Source organism: Protopterus annectens, chromosome 11.part0 (genome assembly GCF_019279795.1).
Source record: "Protopterus annectens isolate FY-2018-M chromosome 11.part0, PAN1.0, whole genome shotgun sequence".
Taxonomy (NCBI): Eukaryota; Metazoa; Chordata; order Ceratodontiformes; family Protopteridae; genus Protopterus; species Protopterus annectens.
In genome coordinates this window covers 424041152-424056338 of record NC_056745.1, presented here as the reverse complement: position 1 = coordinate 424056338, position 15187 = coordinate 424041152, and the positions used below count along the sequence as shown (strand labels likewise).

General features: G+C 36.9%; 1 protein-coding gene across 2 annotated transcripts in view; it reads left to right on the top strand.

The window, feature by feature from the left end:
- Positions 1-15187, top strand: part of LOC122815431 (IKBKB interacting protein) — a 124960-nt gene that overhangs the window by 72979 nt on the left and 36794 nt on the right. The window contains exon 3 of one of the 2 annotated variants that reach the window (XM_044087918.1): positions 4144-9262. The exons of the other annotated variant lie outside the window; for it this stretch is intronic. Coding sequence (XP_043943853.1) covers positions 4144-4974 — 831 coding nt within the window. The 3' untranslated portion in view covers positions 4975-9262. Of the gene's footprint in view, positions 1-4143; positions 9263-15187 lie in introns of those variants that run through there. 2 annotated transcript variants of the gene reach the window in all.

The window sequence follows — 15187 nt, the reverse complement described above, 5'->3', positions numbered from 1 at the left end:
GTTACACTTTTGCTTCTGTAAAAAGCTTATTCAAATGTCAGGGATAGATATCCCTTTGAAGTTTGATCTCTGGATGGAAAACAGAAAACCTACCCCAGGACTGCCTCCTGTATTACTAATGGACAGAGACAGCTCCTGAATGCTTTATTCCATGCATGGGTCCCCTCAAATTATCTGTGGTGTGATCCTGGTTATTCTCATTAGGGGTAATATAAAAATATTGACCATGGGATAGATAAGGCCAATCTATAACCAAATGTGAGAGGTTATTTTGAGCACAAAAAGGGAAATTGGTAGGCTTAAAATGGCCCACCAGGGCAGCTAGCCTAGTACTTGCATATGAACCTGTGAACCTAAATGCTTTCAAGAGTGGAAGTTTTAAACATTTTCTTTCAAAACAACTTTACTGAAGTAGCGATGTAATCCATGCTTGCCAAGAAAGAAAGAAAGAAAAAATGCTTTTTTTAGAGTCATTTAAAGCCATAACATGCAATAAAAATGAATGGCTGACTGATGGCAGCACTGCAGTTTAACAATTTATTCAAAATAATTATCTGTAGCAGCAACTTATTACCCCATGCAACGAAACATCACCAAGACAACATATAAACATATCAAAAGAGCTCTAGTCAAACATTACATCTTTCTCCTAATGCTGAAAGTCATTGTTCACAGAGTCAGCACTGGAGTACAGCTACTGTTGCTGAATTTTCTCAGAAGTACCTACTGTTTGGCAGTGAAAGTTTTACCCAGGTAAAAGGCAACATGTTACTTACACATGTATAAGTCAATACAAAAAAAAATAACTTAAAAAGAGCAGAATAGCAATTATTTTGGTTATCTGTGTAAGTTAATTTTCCAAGACTTCCTTACGTGATTAAATCATTCATTCTCTAGACTGGGCTATGCAGTTTTAACGTGTTTCACAATTAATATTCTTTAAAAGAAAGAAATTTAGAATGATTTCATATAAGAAGATAAAGAAACAAACTAATGGTGAGCATTCAGTAAATAACACATATTAATAGGAAAAAGCAGTAGAAGACACTTAGTAAGTCATGTTTGTTAAGGAGGTCATATTTTACCTGTAAGTCATACAGACAGCAGTTATTTGACATTGTTTTTACTTTGGTTTGTATCACAATGAAGAAAAAATATAACAAGCAGATGTAGTATTTGAAAATAACTCTTGTTCTGTGACTAGATGTTGCCATGTTGTTGGTGTTTGGGTGCCTAGGGTAATAAGGTTTTGGATGACTGCTTCATAACAAAAAGTGACACTGTAATGTTATTTTTTAGGAATGATATGTTGGAATTCCGCCTGGCTGCTAGACTGTATTAGCTGGTTATTAATAAGGTGAATTCTGCTATTTGATAACTGTTTATGGAATGCATATTAAGAAGTAAAAGAGTAGGGTGATTATATTTATTTTGTGTCATGAACTTTAGTAAACACTGCTAGAAGTAGGAGCCTGGGGGAGAGGAGGTAGAAGCAGGTATTAGGTAAACAGGTATAAAATGGACTGCTGAAGGTCATTAGACAAGAGAATAGAGGGGGAAGTGATGGAGATGAGTTTCAGGAGTATATAGCTCAGTGGAAGAAGGTACAGTTTTCTGGGCAGCACTGACAGCTGGAAAGTTAACTGACAACGCTTTTTTTTAATAGCACAGGAGCATATCCAGTTTCTCAATAAATACTTTTTCAAAAAAGTTTTAAAATGTTTGGAGTGAAATATTTGTCTTATTGTGAGGAGCATGGAGTTCCAGAGTATGGATATATATATATATATATATCTATATATATATATATATATATATATATATATATATATATATATATATATATATATATACAGTGTATGGAAGAGTATCTGTACTAGCAATTTGAAACTGAACTTGAAATCACAGAGTTAAATTTCTTCAACTGTCCTCTTAACCATCAACCCAGAAAACATCTCTAAGCCTTTTGTCCTTTGCAGCATATTACTTAAAGAGCTGCCAGTGGCATCCTCCCTTATAAGAAAAATAGAGTAGTGTCATTAATATTTTTTGTCCTAGTGATCTTTTTTTCCCTAAATAATTATTTAGTTTCCAAATTACACAAGTAACATACACATTAACAACATGGGTCTATGTTCAGCCATCAAATGGAAAATCGTTGAACATGCTGTTTATTGAGCCATTCGAGTAAAATCACATTATGGTAGAGATCAGGAAATTTGCTGTTTCCCCACTGTAGTGTGATCTTGGAGTTGGTGTATATAATTAGCTGGGGGTGGGGGGCACAGCTCCCTACATGAGGAGTTTATCCAAATGGCATTTTTGATGTAATGTCATTTGGCGATTTTTCTGTTCGATGGCTGAACATAGACCCAACAACACACATGCCAGTTCTCTTCTGGGCATACTGTCATATGACTGTCTAGTTGCATATATTCAAAGTACAGTTATATCCTTTATATTGTCAGTCATTGACTTTCAGACAAATTATTAATCAGGCTTCTGCGGTGGTGCAGCGGTAGCATTGTTACCTCAGAGCAAGAGGTTCTCCCGTTCGATTCTCGGCTTGGGTTGGGAGTGCCTTCTGTGTGGAGTCTGCATGTCCTCCCTGCGGTCGAGTGGGCGTTCGAAAGACATGCACTGAATGGGTGTGCCTTCGTTGAAGGCTGGGCGTCGGGCTGGCAACTCGACACCATTAAAAAAAAACAACTGCCAATCATTAGCGGACCGGAGTTTCGCTGTGGCGACCCCTAACCGGGAAAAGCCGAAAGACAAACAACAACAACATGTAGCACTGTTTGCATTACTGTATTATTTTCTGTTAACTGACCATTTTATGTTGCTAAAAGTCTTACATTCTAATTTTGCTGCAGTATCCAATACTCATTCTCTCAGTATTCTAATATTTCATTTACTTTGGGTGAGATGTAGCAGTTTTCCATTGCATTTTCATGTTTTCTAGTATTCACCCTGCATAATATAAAACTCTTACAGATACACATACCTTCTTCAGTAATCCATCAGTTCAAATTCTTTGTTTAGATGCATCATTTTTACACAAAGAGTCTATTATGGATAGATATTTAGACTCAAAAAAAGCATAGCTTCTTACCTCTGTATCTGTTTTTTAGCCAACTTTATTTTTAGCATATTTGCCCCGTCCTAGTATTACACTGCTAATGCTTCAGGTAAGGTTATATGTTTTATGGATTTTTAACGTTCTGCTTAGTTTCTTAAAACTAATTTATATTTTAGCTGTATTGACTTGTATAGTTTATTTGCACTTATATACAGCATTGCCTGATTTTGTGTACTTTATTCTCCAAAAACAGTTTATTTGGAATTAACAATTATACTGAGAGCAATATTTGGGCTATGCCTGCAAATGGTCTGTTGTGATCAGTGTACTACCCCAGTAAACGGACTAAATAAATAAAATACTTTTATGGAGCAAGGAGTGGCATGCTTGATTCTGTACTATAACTGTATTTCTAATGATATAACATAGTAATAAATTTGTAATTTCATTACTAATATATAATTGTGCATTAGGTATTGAATTATCATTGCATTCAAAAATACTAAAAATTAATTTAATGTAAGAAAATGTATTTACTGATAATGGTATATACAGGGTCAGTACTATGGTTGAATGATGATGACTGTACATTACAGCATGTATACCTTATTTAAATTCAGTCTGATAAGTAAAGTTTGTTCAATAAAGATTTCTGTTAAAAAAAAAAATATATATATATATATATATATATATATATGTGTGTGTGTGTGTGTGTGTGTGTGTGTGCGTGTGTGTGTATGTGTGTGTGTGCATGTGTGTGTGTGTGTGTGTATGTATGTATGAATATATAGCGTGCGTTTGAAAAATGAGTAAATTGCACAGGGTGGCCAGACCAAGAATATGTTCCTCTGTAAGCTTATCTTAGCTTTAGTAACAGTTAATACTGCATATTCAGCTAGACCAGTGTGTATATGCCCTGTAGAGTTCTGTTATCCTTTACTAATATAAGACGAGGAGTTATAAATACTTTTTATTCAGCCCTTATTTACAAAAAAAAAAAATGAGCACACTTTAAAATACCTTTAATAAAGTGGATATACACATCTTTTGTGTCACAAATACAGCTGGAATCCTCAGAAGACATCCTGCAGAAAGCCACTTCATCCATTTCCTTGGCAACCAAGTTTGAAGACGAAGTCTCTAGTCTCCAAAAGATCATTCATAGAATCCACACCAGAGAAAGTGAGCTGTCATCGAGGCTGCGAAGCATAAACACACAGTTCCAAAATGTCAGTGATGCGTGGCAGCATAGCCTGGATAATATTAACCTGGACATTGAAAGCCTCAAGTCTGAAGCAAAAATGGTGCATCATCAGATGACATCCAGAATCGATGAGACAGAACAAGGGATCAAAATGCTTTCAAAGAAACTGAAAGATTTAGATGACAGCACAGTCAGAAATGTAAAAACCTTAAAAAGACACGAGGAAGATGAAGTCGCTGATTTTACCAAGCAGATAGAATGGAATATGCAAACAATTCAGAAACTTGAAGAGGAGCACAACATTTTGGTCAGATCAGATACAGAGCTGGCTCAAAAGTTTGCTGATTATGAGCCCAAGATTGAACAATGCATGGATCATTTACCAGTGATCGAGAATGCTGTTCACTCTGTTGTGAAGGTGTCAGCTGAACTGCAGACAACTGAGAAGAAGGTAGAAGATCTGACAGCTAAGATATTCACAGTGGAAGACAGTATGCTCAATGCAGTGACAGAAATACTTGAAATACAGACAGCACTTGATGAAATGCAGTATGGGAACAGTATTTTGAAACTACAAAACGAGCTAGGTGTTTTAAAAGAGACTCTCCTGGGATTTGTTGATCTTCAGCTGAGTTCACCAACAGCACCCTCTGAGCACCTACTGGAAGATGAAAAGAATACTCCAAAATAAACTCATCAAGTTCATGGAGGTGCATGAAAAACCTATGATAATGAAGTTATAATAATGGAAAACTGACACTCATATTTCACTCCAAAGAACTGCAACTGCACAGCACTTTTATATAGTTAATGAACTGTGTATGTTACAGGAAACTGTTAAAAAGCATAACATTTAAACGCATTACATAGCAATGATATTAAAACATAAAAAAAGAAAAACAGTAATTCATGAAGTCTATGATTATCTTAAATGGCAGCCAGCACTAGTATGAATGGTAAGAAGATGTCAAGATATTCGGGCATCTGCTATAGCTTTTTGGCCATAGGTAACATGACAGCCATTACCCAAGCAACCATATTTGATGTTACATGGTGATAAAATGCCACGTAAAGATAAAAAGTAAGAATAGACTAGCCCAGCTGACAAGACATCTTTTTGCTATGAAAACATATTTCATAACAGTTTTGTAAAGAAAGTATAGGTACAGCACTGATAAAATAAACCAGCATGTGTAGTGGTGCGTGTACTGATGGGGTTACAGTTCTGGTACTGAGATTAGTTTATAACTCTAAAGTACATTTTATATATTTATAGAAATGCATAACATTTTATACCTTGAATTATGTTTGTCATATTTTCTGCAGCTGTTTAAACCATTATGTTTCAGTGAGTCATTAAAGATTGAAGTTGTACTTTTAATCATAATGTACCTTTTGCTTGCATATGGGCCACTCTTACTGAAAAAAGCAGCTCAGATCAGACTCTTCTAGAAGTAGATTTTCAGGAGAGAAATGTTTGATTTACATGTTTTTAAGCATATTATTTCTTTATAGCACTGAATTAGTGATGCACCTGAATGGCTAATATTACTGTTCCTGAGTAGGTCTCATGTACAGTAAGGGTAAAGGTTTAGGAGCTGCTTTCTATACCCTGCTTCCTGTTGGTGCGGGGGCTTATACAGTATGTTAAAACTTAAATGTGAAATCACTCTTACAAAGATTTTGAAGTGAATTCTAGTCAATATTTCAAAGGCATGTTGCCAGTTTCGCCATTCCCCTTTTATCAGTATCCTGTTAATAGCCCCAGGGCTTACAGTGAGGTTTTATAAATGAACCATTGTGCCGACAGGAGCTACTGTTACCATCTGACTCATTTTCTCCTGGCTCCAGTACAGTAATATGTATTGTTGCTACTGCTGAAGCTATGGGTCTGAATGAAGTGAATAAAGTTAGGTCCTGTACTTAGATCACCTGCAGTAGGATATCAGGTTAAACTGTGAATTAAAAATAATGTGTATTTTCTCTGACTGTAGCTTCTGTGAATGTGGGTGGTTGGAGATGAAAGGAGCTGGGTGCTGTTTATGTTTTCTGCAGGGATCACTGTTGCACTACAAATCCTTATTCACACAAATATTCCCTAGACTCTTGGTCTGATATATAGCTAAAAGGAGGAACAGCCATTTCACTTAATTCTTTGGGCAAAAGTAATAGTGAGCAGTTTTCCCCCTTTTCTCAGTCTGCATAGCTCTAAAAAGCCAACACCTAGTAAAAAGTAGCAATACACTTCTCTTCTAGTTTCTTGAAAATCTCCCATGAAGTAGGGCCAAAAAGTAAATATTTGCCTAGAGATCCAACCAATAAGGTCCTCTTTGCACTGGCTGGCAAGGGCAAGTAACCATAGCCAAGCATACCTTCTAATTACAGCACCATCTGTTACTGATCTGCTACAGGGATCTGCTGCAGTACATCTGCATTCATGCTTACCCACTTTATTTGTAGTTTGGGTCAGTGTACATCCCGTTTCTTTAGGAGCCTCATGTATGATTTCAGAAGTCATGTCCTGCATCTGTCAGAGGATCTCTTTCTATTATTTAATGAGATGCATCTGGCATTTGATAGCTATGAGTGCCAAGGTGAAACAGGTATAAGCATTCTTCCCCAAAATTTTGTAAGAAAGACCTAGCTATCCTTATCACTGTTGAGCATACAGAATCTAGGAGTCAGCTTATGTCTCCTACCATCATCAAAAGCTACCACTGCTGGGTCTGCCATAGGGTTCTTGTATGAAATTTATTAAGTCTATTGAATTCTGTAAAGCCTGTCTTATTTTTTTATAAACAAGTGGCTGTGAGGCCAGCTCTAGGGTTACTGACTCACAGGCATCTTCAGTGGCCTGAAATACTAGTAGGACTGCTAAGGGCTCTGGTTCCTCTCTAGTCAATAAACCTATTTATCTCTTCTTGACCTCCGCCACCCTCTTGGAGCTCCACTTAAAATGTTCTTTCATGAGATTTAAAGTCTAAATGAAGGAAGTATTCTCAGAGGGGAGGCCAAAGAAATTGCTTTCTTGTCGTCTGTGTCATAAGTTGGAGGCAATGAAATTTGTAGGAAGTAGATCAGGTCCCCCTCTTCTAACCCAGAATAAAAGGAAGTTGGTTGAGGAGATGGTGCTTTCCTTTTGAGGTTGCAGGAATCCCTGAAAGGAGGGTTGAGATGGTAAGGGTTTATCCTCTGCCAATGTGTAATGCACTGCTCAGTGCATATTTTATAATGAAATGCAACCATGGCCTGGCTGCTGTGCACCCCTCAATGAGCTTCTTTTAATCAAATTAAACCAGGGTCAATGTCTCTAAAGTCAATGTTCAGGGCTAAGGTGTTGAAAGAGTATCCCACCTAATGGGGGAGCTTTCTCTATGAGTTTTTTTTTCAGTAAGTCCTGTTTTTTGTATTTCTTTGACCAGAATGGAAGGTACGTGTATGGATTCAGTGACTGATACATTGGAGATGGACATTCACTCATCATGGATGCCTGAGAACCAGTGTTTAGCATAAACATCTCAAACACCTTGGCAGAGGTCTGCATATGATCAAGAGACATGATCCCCTCTGTTTGCTTCTGCTGAAGTCAAAACAGAAGGAGGACCAGCAGAAACTGAGTATTGGACTTGGAGCCATGCAAAGCAAAATATCACTGAGTTTGATGACTAAGACTTTGGTGGGACTTGCCTCCTGCTTCCTGCACACAGCTTCTTTCATAACCATCTTCTTTGGTCATTCCGTTCTTCTTTACTTGGTAGTGCAGAGTTCTTCCTGACCTTGAGCAGATGACTGCAACAAGGTTTTTATAGTCTAGGCAAGCTTTCTAATTGTTTATCAACTGAAAGAATGGTTTCCTTTATAAACCTATATAGTGCTCACAGGAAGTCTGGTTAAAAAAAGCTTTACCCAGAAGATGTTAAGGCTGACTTATTAGATGTTTCTATCACCACAAAATGCCTGTGCAACAAGCCAGCAGATGACATCCTAACTGGTGTCAAAAAGAAAGGGAAAATTATATCAGCTGTAAAATAAATGCTTCATGATTCTGTATTATAAAAGGTTTTTCCTTCAAACAAAAGGCTATTTTTAAAGCAACAAATGATAAACTAACAGAAATGGTCTCCTTCTTAATTTTCCTTTAATCTTTTTGAAAGAAAGGGAAAGCAACAGGAAACAAAAAGACATTAATGATGTATCCTCAGATCCCCTTACTTTCTACACCTTCCCTCTTTCATCCTATAAGAGATAAGTCTATGCACCATGTTATTCCCAGCATGATATTACCAAGAGCTCTTCATATAATTTCATAAGGTTATTCCATGGAATATATGAAGTTTCTTAGCTTTCCTGCAGATTTTCATACCAGTTTGTTAGCTGTACACAGCCTTAGAGCTAGCAGTATAGCTTTTCGGTAAAGGTATTACAATGTGTTCTACACCACTGCAAAGGTAACAGTTTTATTTCAGATTTTCATAGCCCCAAAAAAGGGTAACTCCTTAATTTGTAGGCCATTCAAACCTCAGCCATTTTATACTAACAAAAAACTTCAGAATGGTAGCTGAAAACTGTAAGGCATTCAGATATCAGAACTCCATCCCCACTGCTTTGGATAAGGAGGACATCGATCTTCACATTCTAGCCAAGCCATCACACAGAACATATCTTCATTTTCAGGCAGCAGATTTCCCCTTTCAGCTAGTCATTCATCCATTTGGCTTATCCATAGCTATAAGACTAATCACAGCAGTGTTTACCAGTTAAACATAGAAAACAGGTTGTCTCCCATCTTGGATAACCGTTTCTTTTTTTTCTTTGAATATTGTATCCGTTGAAGTTCCATAACATTTTCATTTCAAATAAATGTATTTACATAAAGACAACGATCACAAGAATTCAAGCAGAAGATATTTCGATCATAATTTCAACCAAGCATTTTTAAACAATAAAGAATTATTTATTCAAATGCAATTATTTACACATTATTTGCAGTATGTGTTTCTTTTTTATTGTGTGTATATATATATATATATATATATATATATATATATATATATATATATATATATATGTATGTATATGTATATATATATATATATATATATATATATATATATATATCTTAAATGCTTATTTAAAAGTGCATAGAAATGATAGATTTTGAATAACTGCTTGATAGTAGTTCGAACAATTATTCCAGAGGATAGGTGAAACCATAAACAACAGATAAAAAAATTATATCCGCAAAATGGATGGTGGCATTTTTAGGAGTACTATTATATCTAATTATGTGAACGTTTTCTTTCTCAGGACAATGTCCAAGAAGTATTTAGCTTTTTAACTGAAATCAATGCAAGACCATCTATCAAAGCTTTGGGTCACGTCTCCCTATATTTTCCCTTGTACAAGTCGCAATATAAGGAGACCTCAATGGCTCTATAAAAGTGTTTGGAATCAGGCATCCCATCCCTTAGGATATTCAGTAAAAGATTCTTAGTCAATAATGAAAGAATTCTTCTTGCTAGCAGGTCCTCATATTCTGTCTTTAGGGATGACCTTCCCTCCTTCTTAGACTTGTCAAATCCACAAATTAACTTCATAATAGACTCTCAAGAGTCTGTGAGAGGATTCTAGCAGTGTAAAACTTCTGGTCCATTCAGCAAAAGAGCCATTACAGCAACTTAAAAGAAATCATAGGAGAACTTAAAGGTCTTATTACAGTCCAGAGCAAATTTTCTTCAGGCTATGTTCTTGCAGTGCGCATATAATGTATCAAAAAAGTCAAACAAGGGAGCACAAAATCATATCAGCTGAGGAACAAAGAAGTTGTAATGATAACAATGGGCAGTTCATCACCACCTATTTCTTGTAGTATTTCTTCCAGGGTAGCAGGCTTCACTGGCAGATTCTCTTAATGGATACTTATACCTAATGCATGAATTGTAACTTAACAAAACAGTTTTTCTTTGGATTACACCTTTCTGTTGCGCACACAAACCAAAATGTTTTGCTTCTTATTTCATTGCTTCAGTAAAGGAGTTCTGTTCTTTTCATCCAGTAATTTGGAAGATAAATGTCTTCTCCATCATTGGGACTGGGCAACTAATGTATGCCTCTCCTCCATTCCACAAGAAAGTGATCCTGAAAGGCAAGGAAGACAAAGTAAGACTAATTCTGATGGTATCACTCAGGCCCTGACAGCCATTGTTCAGGCAACTACTTCTGCTCGGGTTCCTCAGTTTCCTCTGACAAAAGATTTGTAGGGTCAACAGAAAGCCAAGGTGCTTCATCGACATCTGAAATCTCTGAAACATTCAGCCAGGGTGATAGAATTTTGATTTTAACAGCTGTGTCTACTTCTCACAGAAGTAAACAAACCTGTTGTATGGAAACTGTTCTTTCAGAAGTGCAAGAATGTTCATGCAAGGCACAGAAACAAAGGACGATCTACTTCACGTTCCCATTTTTCAAGTATTTTTGTGTACTCTGCATTTTTTTCTATGAATAAACAGCAATATGAAAACAAATAATTTCCCACATTTTAAGCAAACAGATGTGAAATGTGGATATAAGGCTGGTACTGGACCAAAACCTGATGACTGTTGCAAAAGAAATTAGCTGCCGCTGGATATTTCTCTGACTGGTCAGACTCCCAGAACTCCATGGAAATGACAGTGTGACCAGGCCACTGAGGAGCTCGGGGATATAAGGTAAGTCCCCTATAAAAGGAGTAATCACCCCATGCCATCTTCATTCCCATTTTTGTGCATGTGTATGCTGTGTTTTATTAAGAAAGTTTGCAGTCACTCATTATGGTTTCGGCCATTTCCAGAGTTTCAGTTTTACTGAGAGCTTTGAAAGTTAAATATCCATTTAGGGACATCTTTTACTTACCAACAGTTTTGACTTACTATTTGCTAGTTAATAATTCCTAGGGAAAAGTTTTCTGTTTCCTGGGTAATGCTTTATGCAGACCTGAAAAAGCTTTGCATTTTCAAGCATTAGATCCTGTACAAAGATTTGTATTCTACTGTTTGTTTTAATTATCAGAGTCCCACCTCATAGCAGACTAACAGATTTATATGTGTTTCACTAAGAAAAAGCAGTAGAAACACAGATAGAGAGGTCTCCCTTCGTGAATGTCTGATACAAAAAAGCTCAGGGCCCTCATGGAAATGTCAGAGTAAGAATAACCATCTGTCAGTGTGAGAAGAATTTCTGCCTGCCAAGAAATGTCATAAAAAACATGAGCACAAAGACATTTTGAAAGTGAGAGGGCCCTGAAAAAAGACATGAGTGATGAAGGGAAGAAAGCCCCTCCTTGTATTTAATAGGCATAAAGACTTCAAATCTAGTGAGGTCGTTTCTGAGCCCTAATCTCAGATTTTTTATTTTTTGGCCAGCAGTCTCTGACTGCTTTGGATGCAAATATGTCAGCAGCTTCCAGCACATCCTTCTGGTAACCTTTTCACATTGCATGTGCTGCAGATGCCCTGGCAGGTTTTTCCCAAAGTGAATGATTTGGATATTTGTTTAGAAATAATGTCTCCAAACAGTAAAAAGTCTTATTGCTTCGGATTCTCATAGTGCACAATGCCTTCTCTGAAGTCAGAATGTCAGATCATGGTCAGTCCTCCAAGAAAGCCCATGTGGCAAGTCAGGGCCCTCTCATTCCTGTCTTTTCCCAGAAACTTGGATGTATGAGCAGTATATGTCCACTGTGTTTCAGTTCTTAAAGGCCTCTGCAACCTGATACCTGGTTTCTACTTACTTTTGAAAGATTGGCTGAAAAGCTTCTTGCAGTTTGATGGATCTTAGATCAGGACACCACTCAATCTTCCAATTATGGTTCCCAGCCCATGAAAAAAAATACTTCCCTAAAGAGAATCAGATTCCTATTCCAAAGATGTGGAAGATTTAATGTACACTTCCCAGTTGAACTTTCATTTCTGATGACAGTTTGATGATGAGGAAATGATTTCCTCCTACTCAAACCCAAGGACCCCTCATTTGGAGAGACTCAACCTTATGAAGGAGCATTTGAAGTTAAAGTTCTGGAAATTGTCTGAGATAAAAGAGAGGTATCTGGACCCAATGGGCCGGAATGACTATAAACCTACTGTTGTACCTCCAGTATCTGAGGCCTTTCAAGACACCTTTATGGCAGCTTGTTTGGAGCATAACTTGCAACCTCCCACTCTGAAGAAATCTGACAGGCTGTACAGGGGTCCAGCAGCATTCCAAAGACCTTTATAAGAATCTGATCATTGACCCAATATTGATTTCTCTTGATGACCAAGGGGTCTAGATCAGCTCCTGGTCCCACCACCCTTCCAAGGGTTAGGAAGAGTAGGATATTACATACGTGTGGTAAGAAGGTGTACACATCTGTCAGACATATCTTTAGGTACATTAATTGTTATATCCACAAGGTAAAATACAAGGGAGAGATTCTAAATCTCCTTGAGGACCTAAATCTCATTGAGGAGCTTGTCCTAAACAGTAGGTTTGTACAAAAAAGGTGGGCAAACACATTATTTATTTTTATTTATTTATTATTTGTTTATCAGTAAAGTCTGACTTGGAACAAAGCCAATTTTCAGCAGAGGCCCGGGGAAAAACTCTTCAGACTCATGTCTTTGTAATGTGGGAGGAAACCAGAGCACCTGGAAGAAACCCACACAAATGCAGGGAGGACATGCAGACTCCACACAGAAGGCACCCTAACCAAGAATCGAACCGGAGAACCTCTTGCTGTGAGGTGACAATGCAACCGCTGCAGCACTGTGCCATCATGTTATAAAACATGAGTACAATTTAGTCGATGCAGCAACTAGGGCAGCAGTTACGGGAGCTGTCAATAAGAAACATGCTTAGTTAAGAACTCAACCCCTTCCTGGAAGATGTGAAAGGATAGCTGCTTACTCAGTCAACCCTTTTGATGCCTCCAGGCATCTTTCTATGATAAATCAAGTTACATTTGCAGGCATCTGGTAATTATCGATTTATATTAACATTAATAATTGCAAAACCATGCTACATATTTTATTGAAGATTTCATCTTAATGTTTACTTGATAGGCAACACAACTGCATTTGTAATTGACATATGTCTAATGCATCTAAAGAAGTACTGAATGTTGTCGTTATACTATTGAATTATATAGCCTTAATGTTCCTATTTATTTAAATATCTCAGCAACAAAGCAACTTAAAACTTCTTAGCTTTGTATGACAACTCACAGCTGGATGAGCAAAATGCTGCTAACAGTGTTTGTAGCTTTAGTGGTTGTTGAAGTGCTGTAAGTTGTTTACAAAACATTACAGAATGTAATATTCGCTGTTTTTTTTGTTTGTTTTTTTTTTTTTGTTACTTATGAAATCCTAGGAAGTCAGTTAAGCATTTTCAGGGAAAATTGAAAATTTGCCTCAGACAAATTGATCTTATATATCACTTCAGGATACAGAATAGAATTCAGGACCTTCCATCCTTTCATAGGAATGCCCCCATTTCTGAAGGCTCAGAGGGACAGAGATGCATCATAGTCAAATGGGGGCCTAGGCAGGTAATGAATTGCTATCCCCCTCCTCATCGCAGCCATACCAATATCCCATTACTATAAAAATGTTCAAAACTGTCAGTGCACATACTATTTCTTTTTGTTCACTTTTACAGTGATTGCAGTGATTTTGATTTAATTTAAAACAGCTATTTTAAATTTTACAGCAAAAAACACTGACAACCATTTACTAAGCAAAACAAAACAGTCCTACACAGAAAACAGACAGCATGAGTAACAGTAAACTTCTCTTCTCTCCTCTTGAAACTCACATTTATTGAAAGTGCATGTAGTGACCCATTAAACTACAAGACATGCTGAGACTCACTCAGACAACATAAGAAGCACTAATTAGTCCTATGTGAATGGTGCAGGAATTCAAAAGACTAACGTACAACGCATTTGCTAACAGCTTGGAACAGCCTGCTAGATGCAAGTGTCCCTTTTCAGTAGATAAATGAAGGCTGAGGGAATCAAACCCTGCACTACAGAAGCATTACTCATCTTCACTAAGCACCGGACAGACTATTTTAGCCTAACACAGTGCATTTAACACCTGTGTGCATGCAAAAAAACAAGGTTAATTAAGAATGTATTCACAATTAAAATATTAGCATTAAACTTGTAGACTTCGTGCTATCCAGTTTATTCATTTCACAGCCAAGTAATAAACATACTGTCAGCAATTAACAAAACAAGGATTGTACCCAAACAACGTGGCTCATATGATGATGCTTCTCTTTACTACAGCCAATTTCTTCTTTAACACCGTTAGTGTAGGGTGTAGGAGCCAAGTATTTACACACACACACACACACACACACAAAAAAAAACATCAGTTGCAGGCATTTGCATGACTATACACCTCAGATATTGCTTAAGAACAAGTGAATGAATACATTCATAAATAGTGAGCCAAAAATGTACCTTGGCTTGCTGCTATCAAAATCATGTACGTCAACCCACGTCTGTCCTCTCAATATGTTAGTTCAAATCAGAGACAAAGACCCAAAAAAACAAGAAAGTGATTTTAAATGTTTCTCTTATAGACATAGAACATTTTTTAAAATAAGCATTAAGCAAGCATTTTCTGAAGGATACAAAGTCTAAAACTCATAGCTGTCATTATTTACTGACTGCAATCCACATGAAATTGCCAGAAAGTCACAAGTTTTACAAGGAATGGACAAAATATCTATTAGCTTCTTTGTTTGAGAATTCTGGACAAAGAAAAAAAACAATGTAAGGACAAAGGATCCCATTTTAAATACCATTTTCTTGTATCTGTCTACTGATAAACTCACTGTACAGAGTGTCTGTTTTCAGATAACCCTGGAGCCCTGTCTGA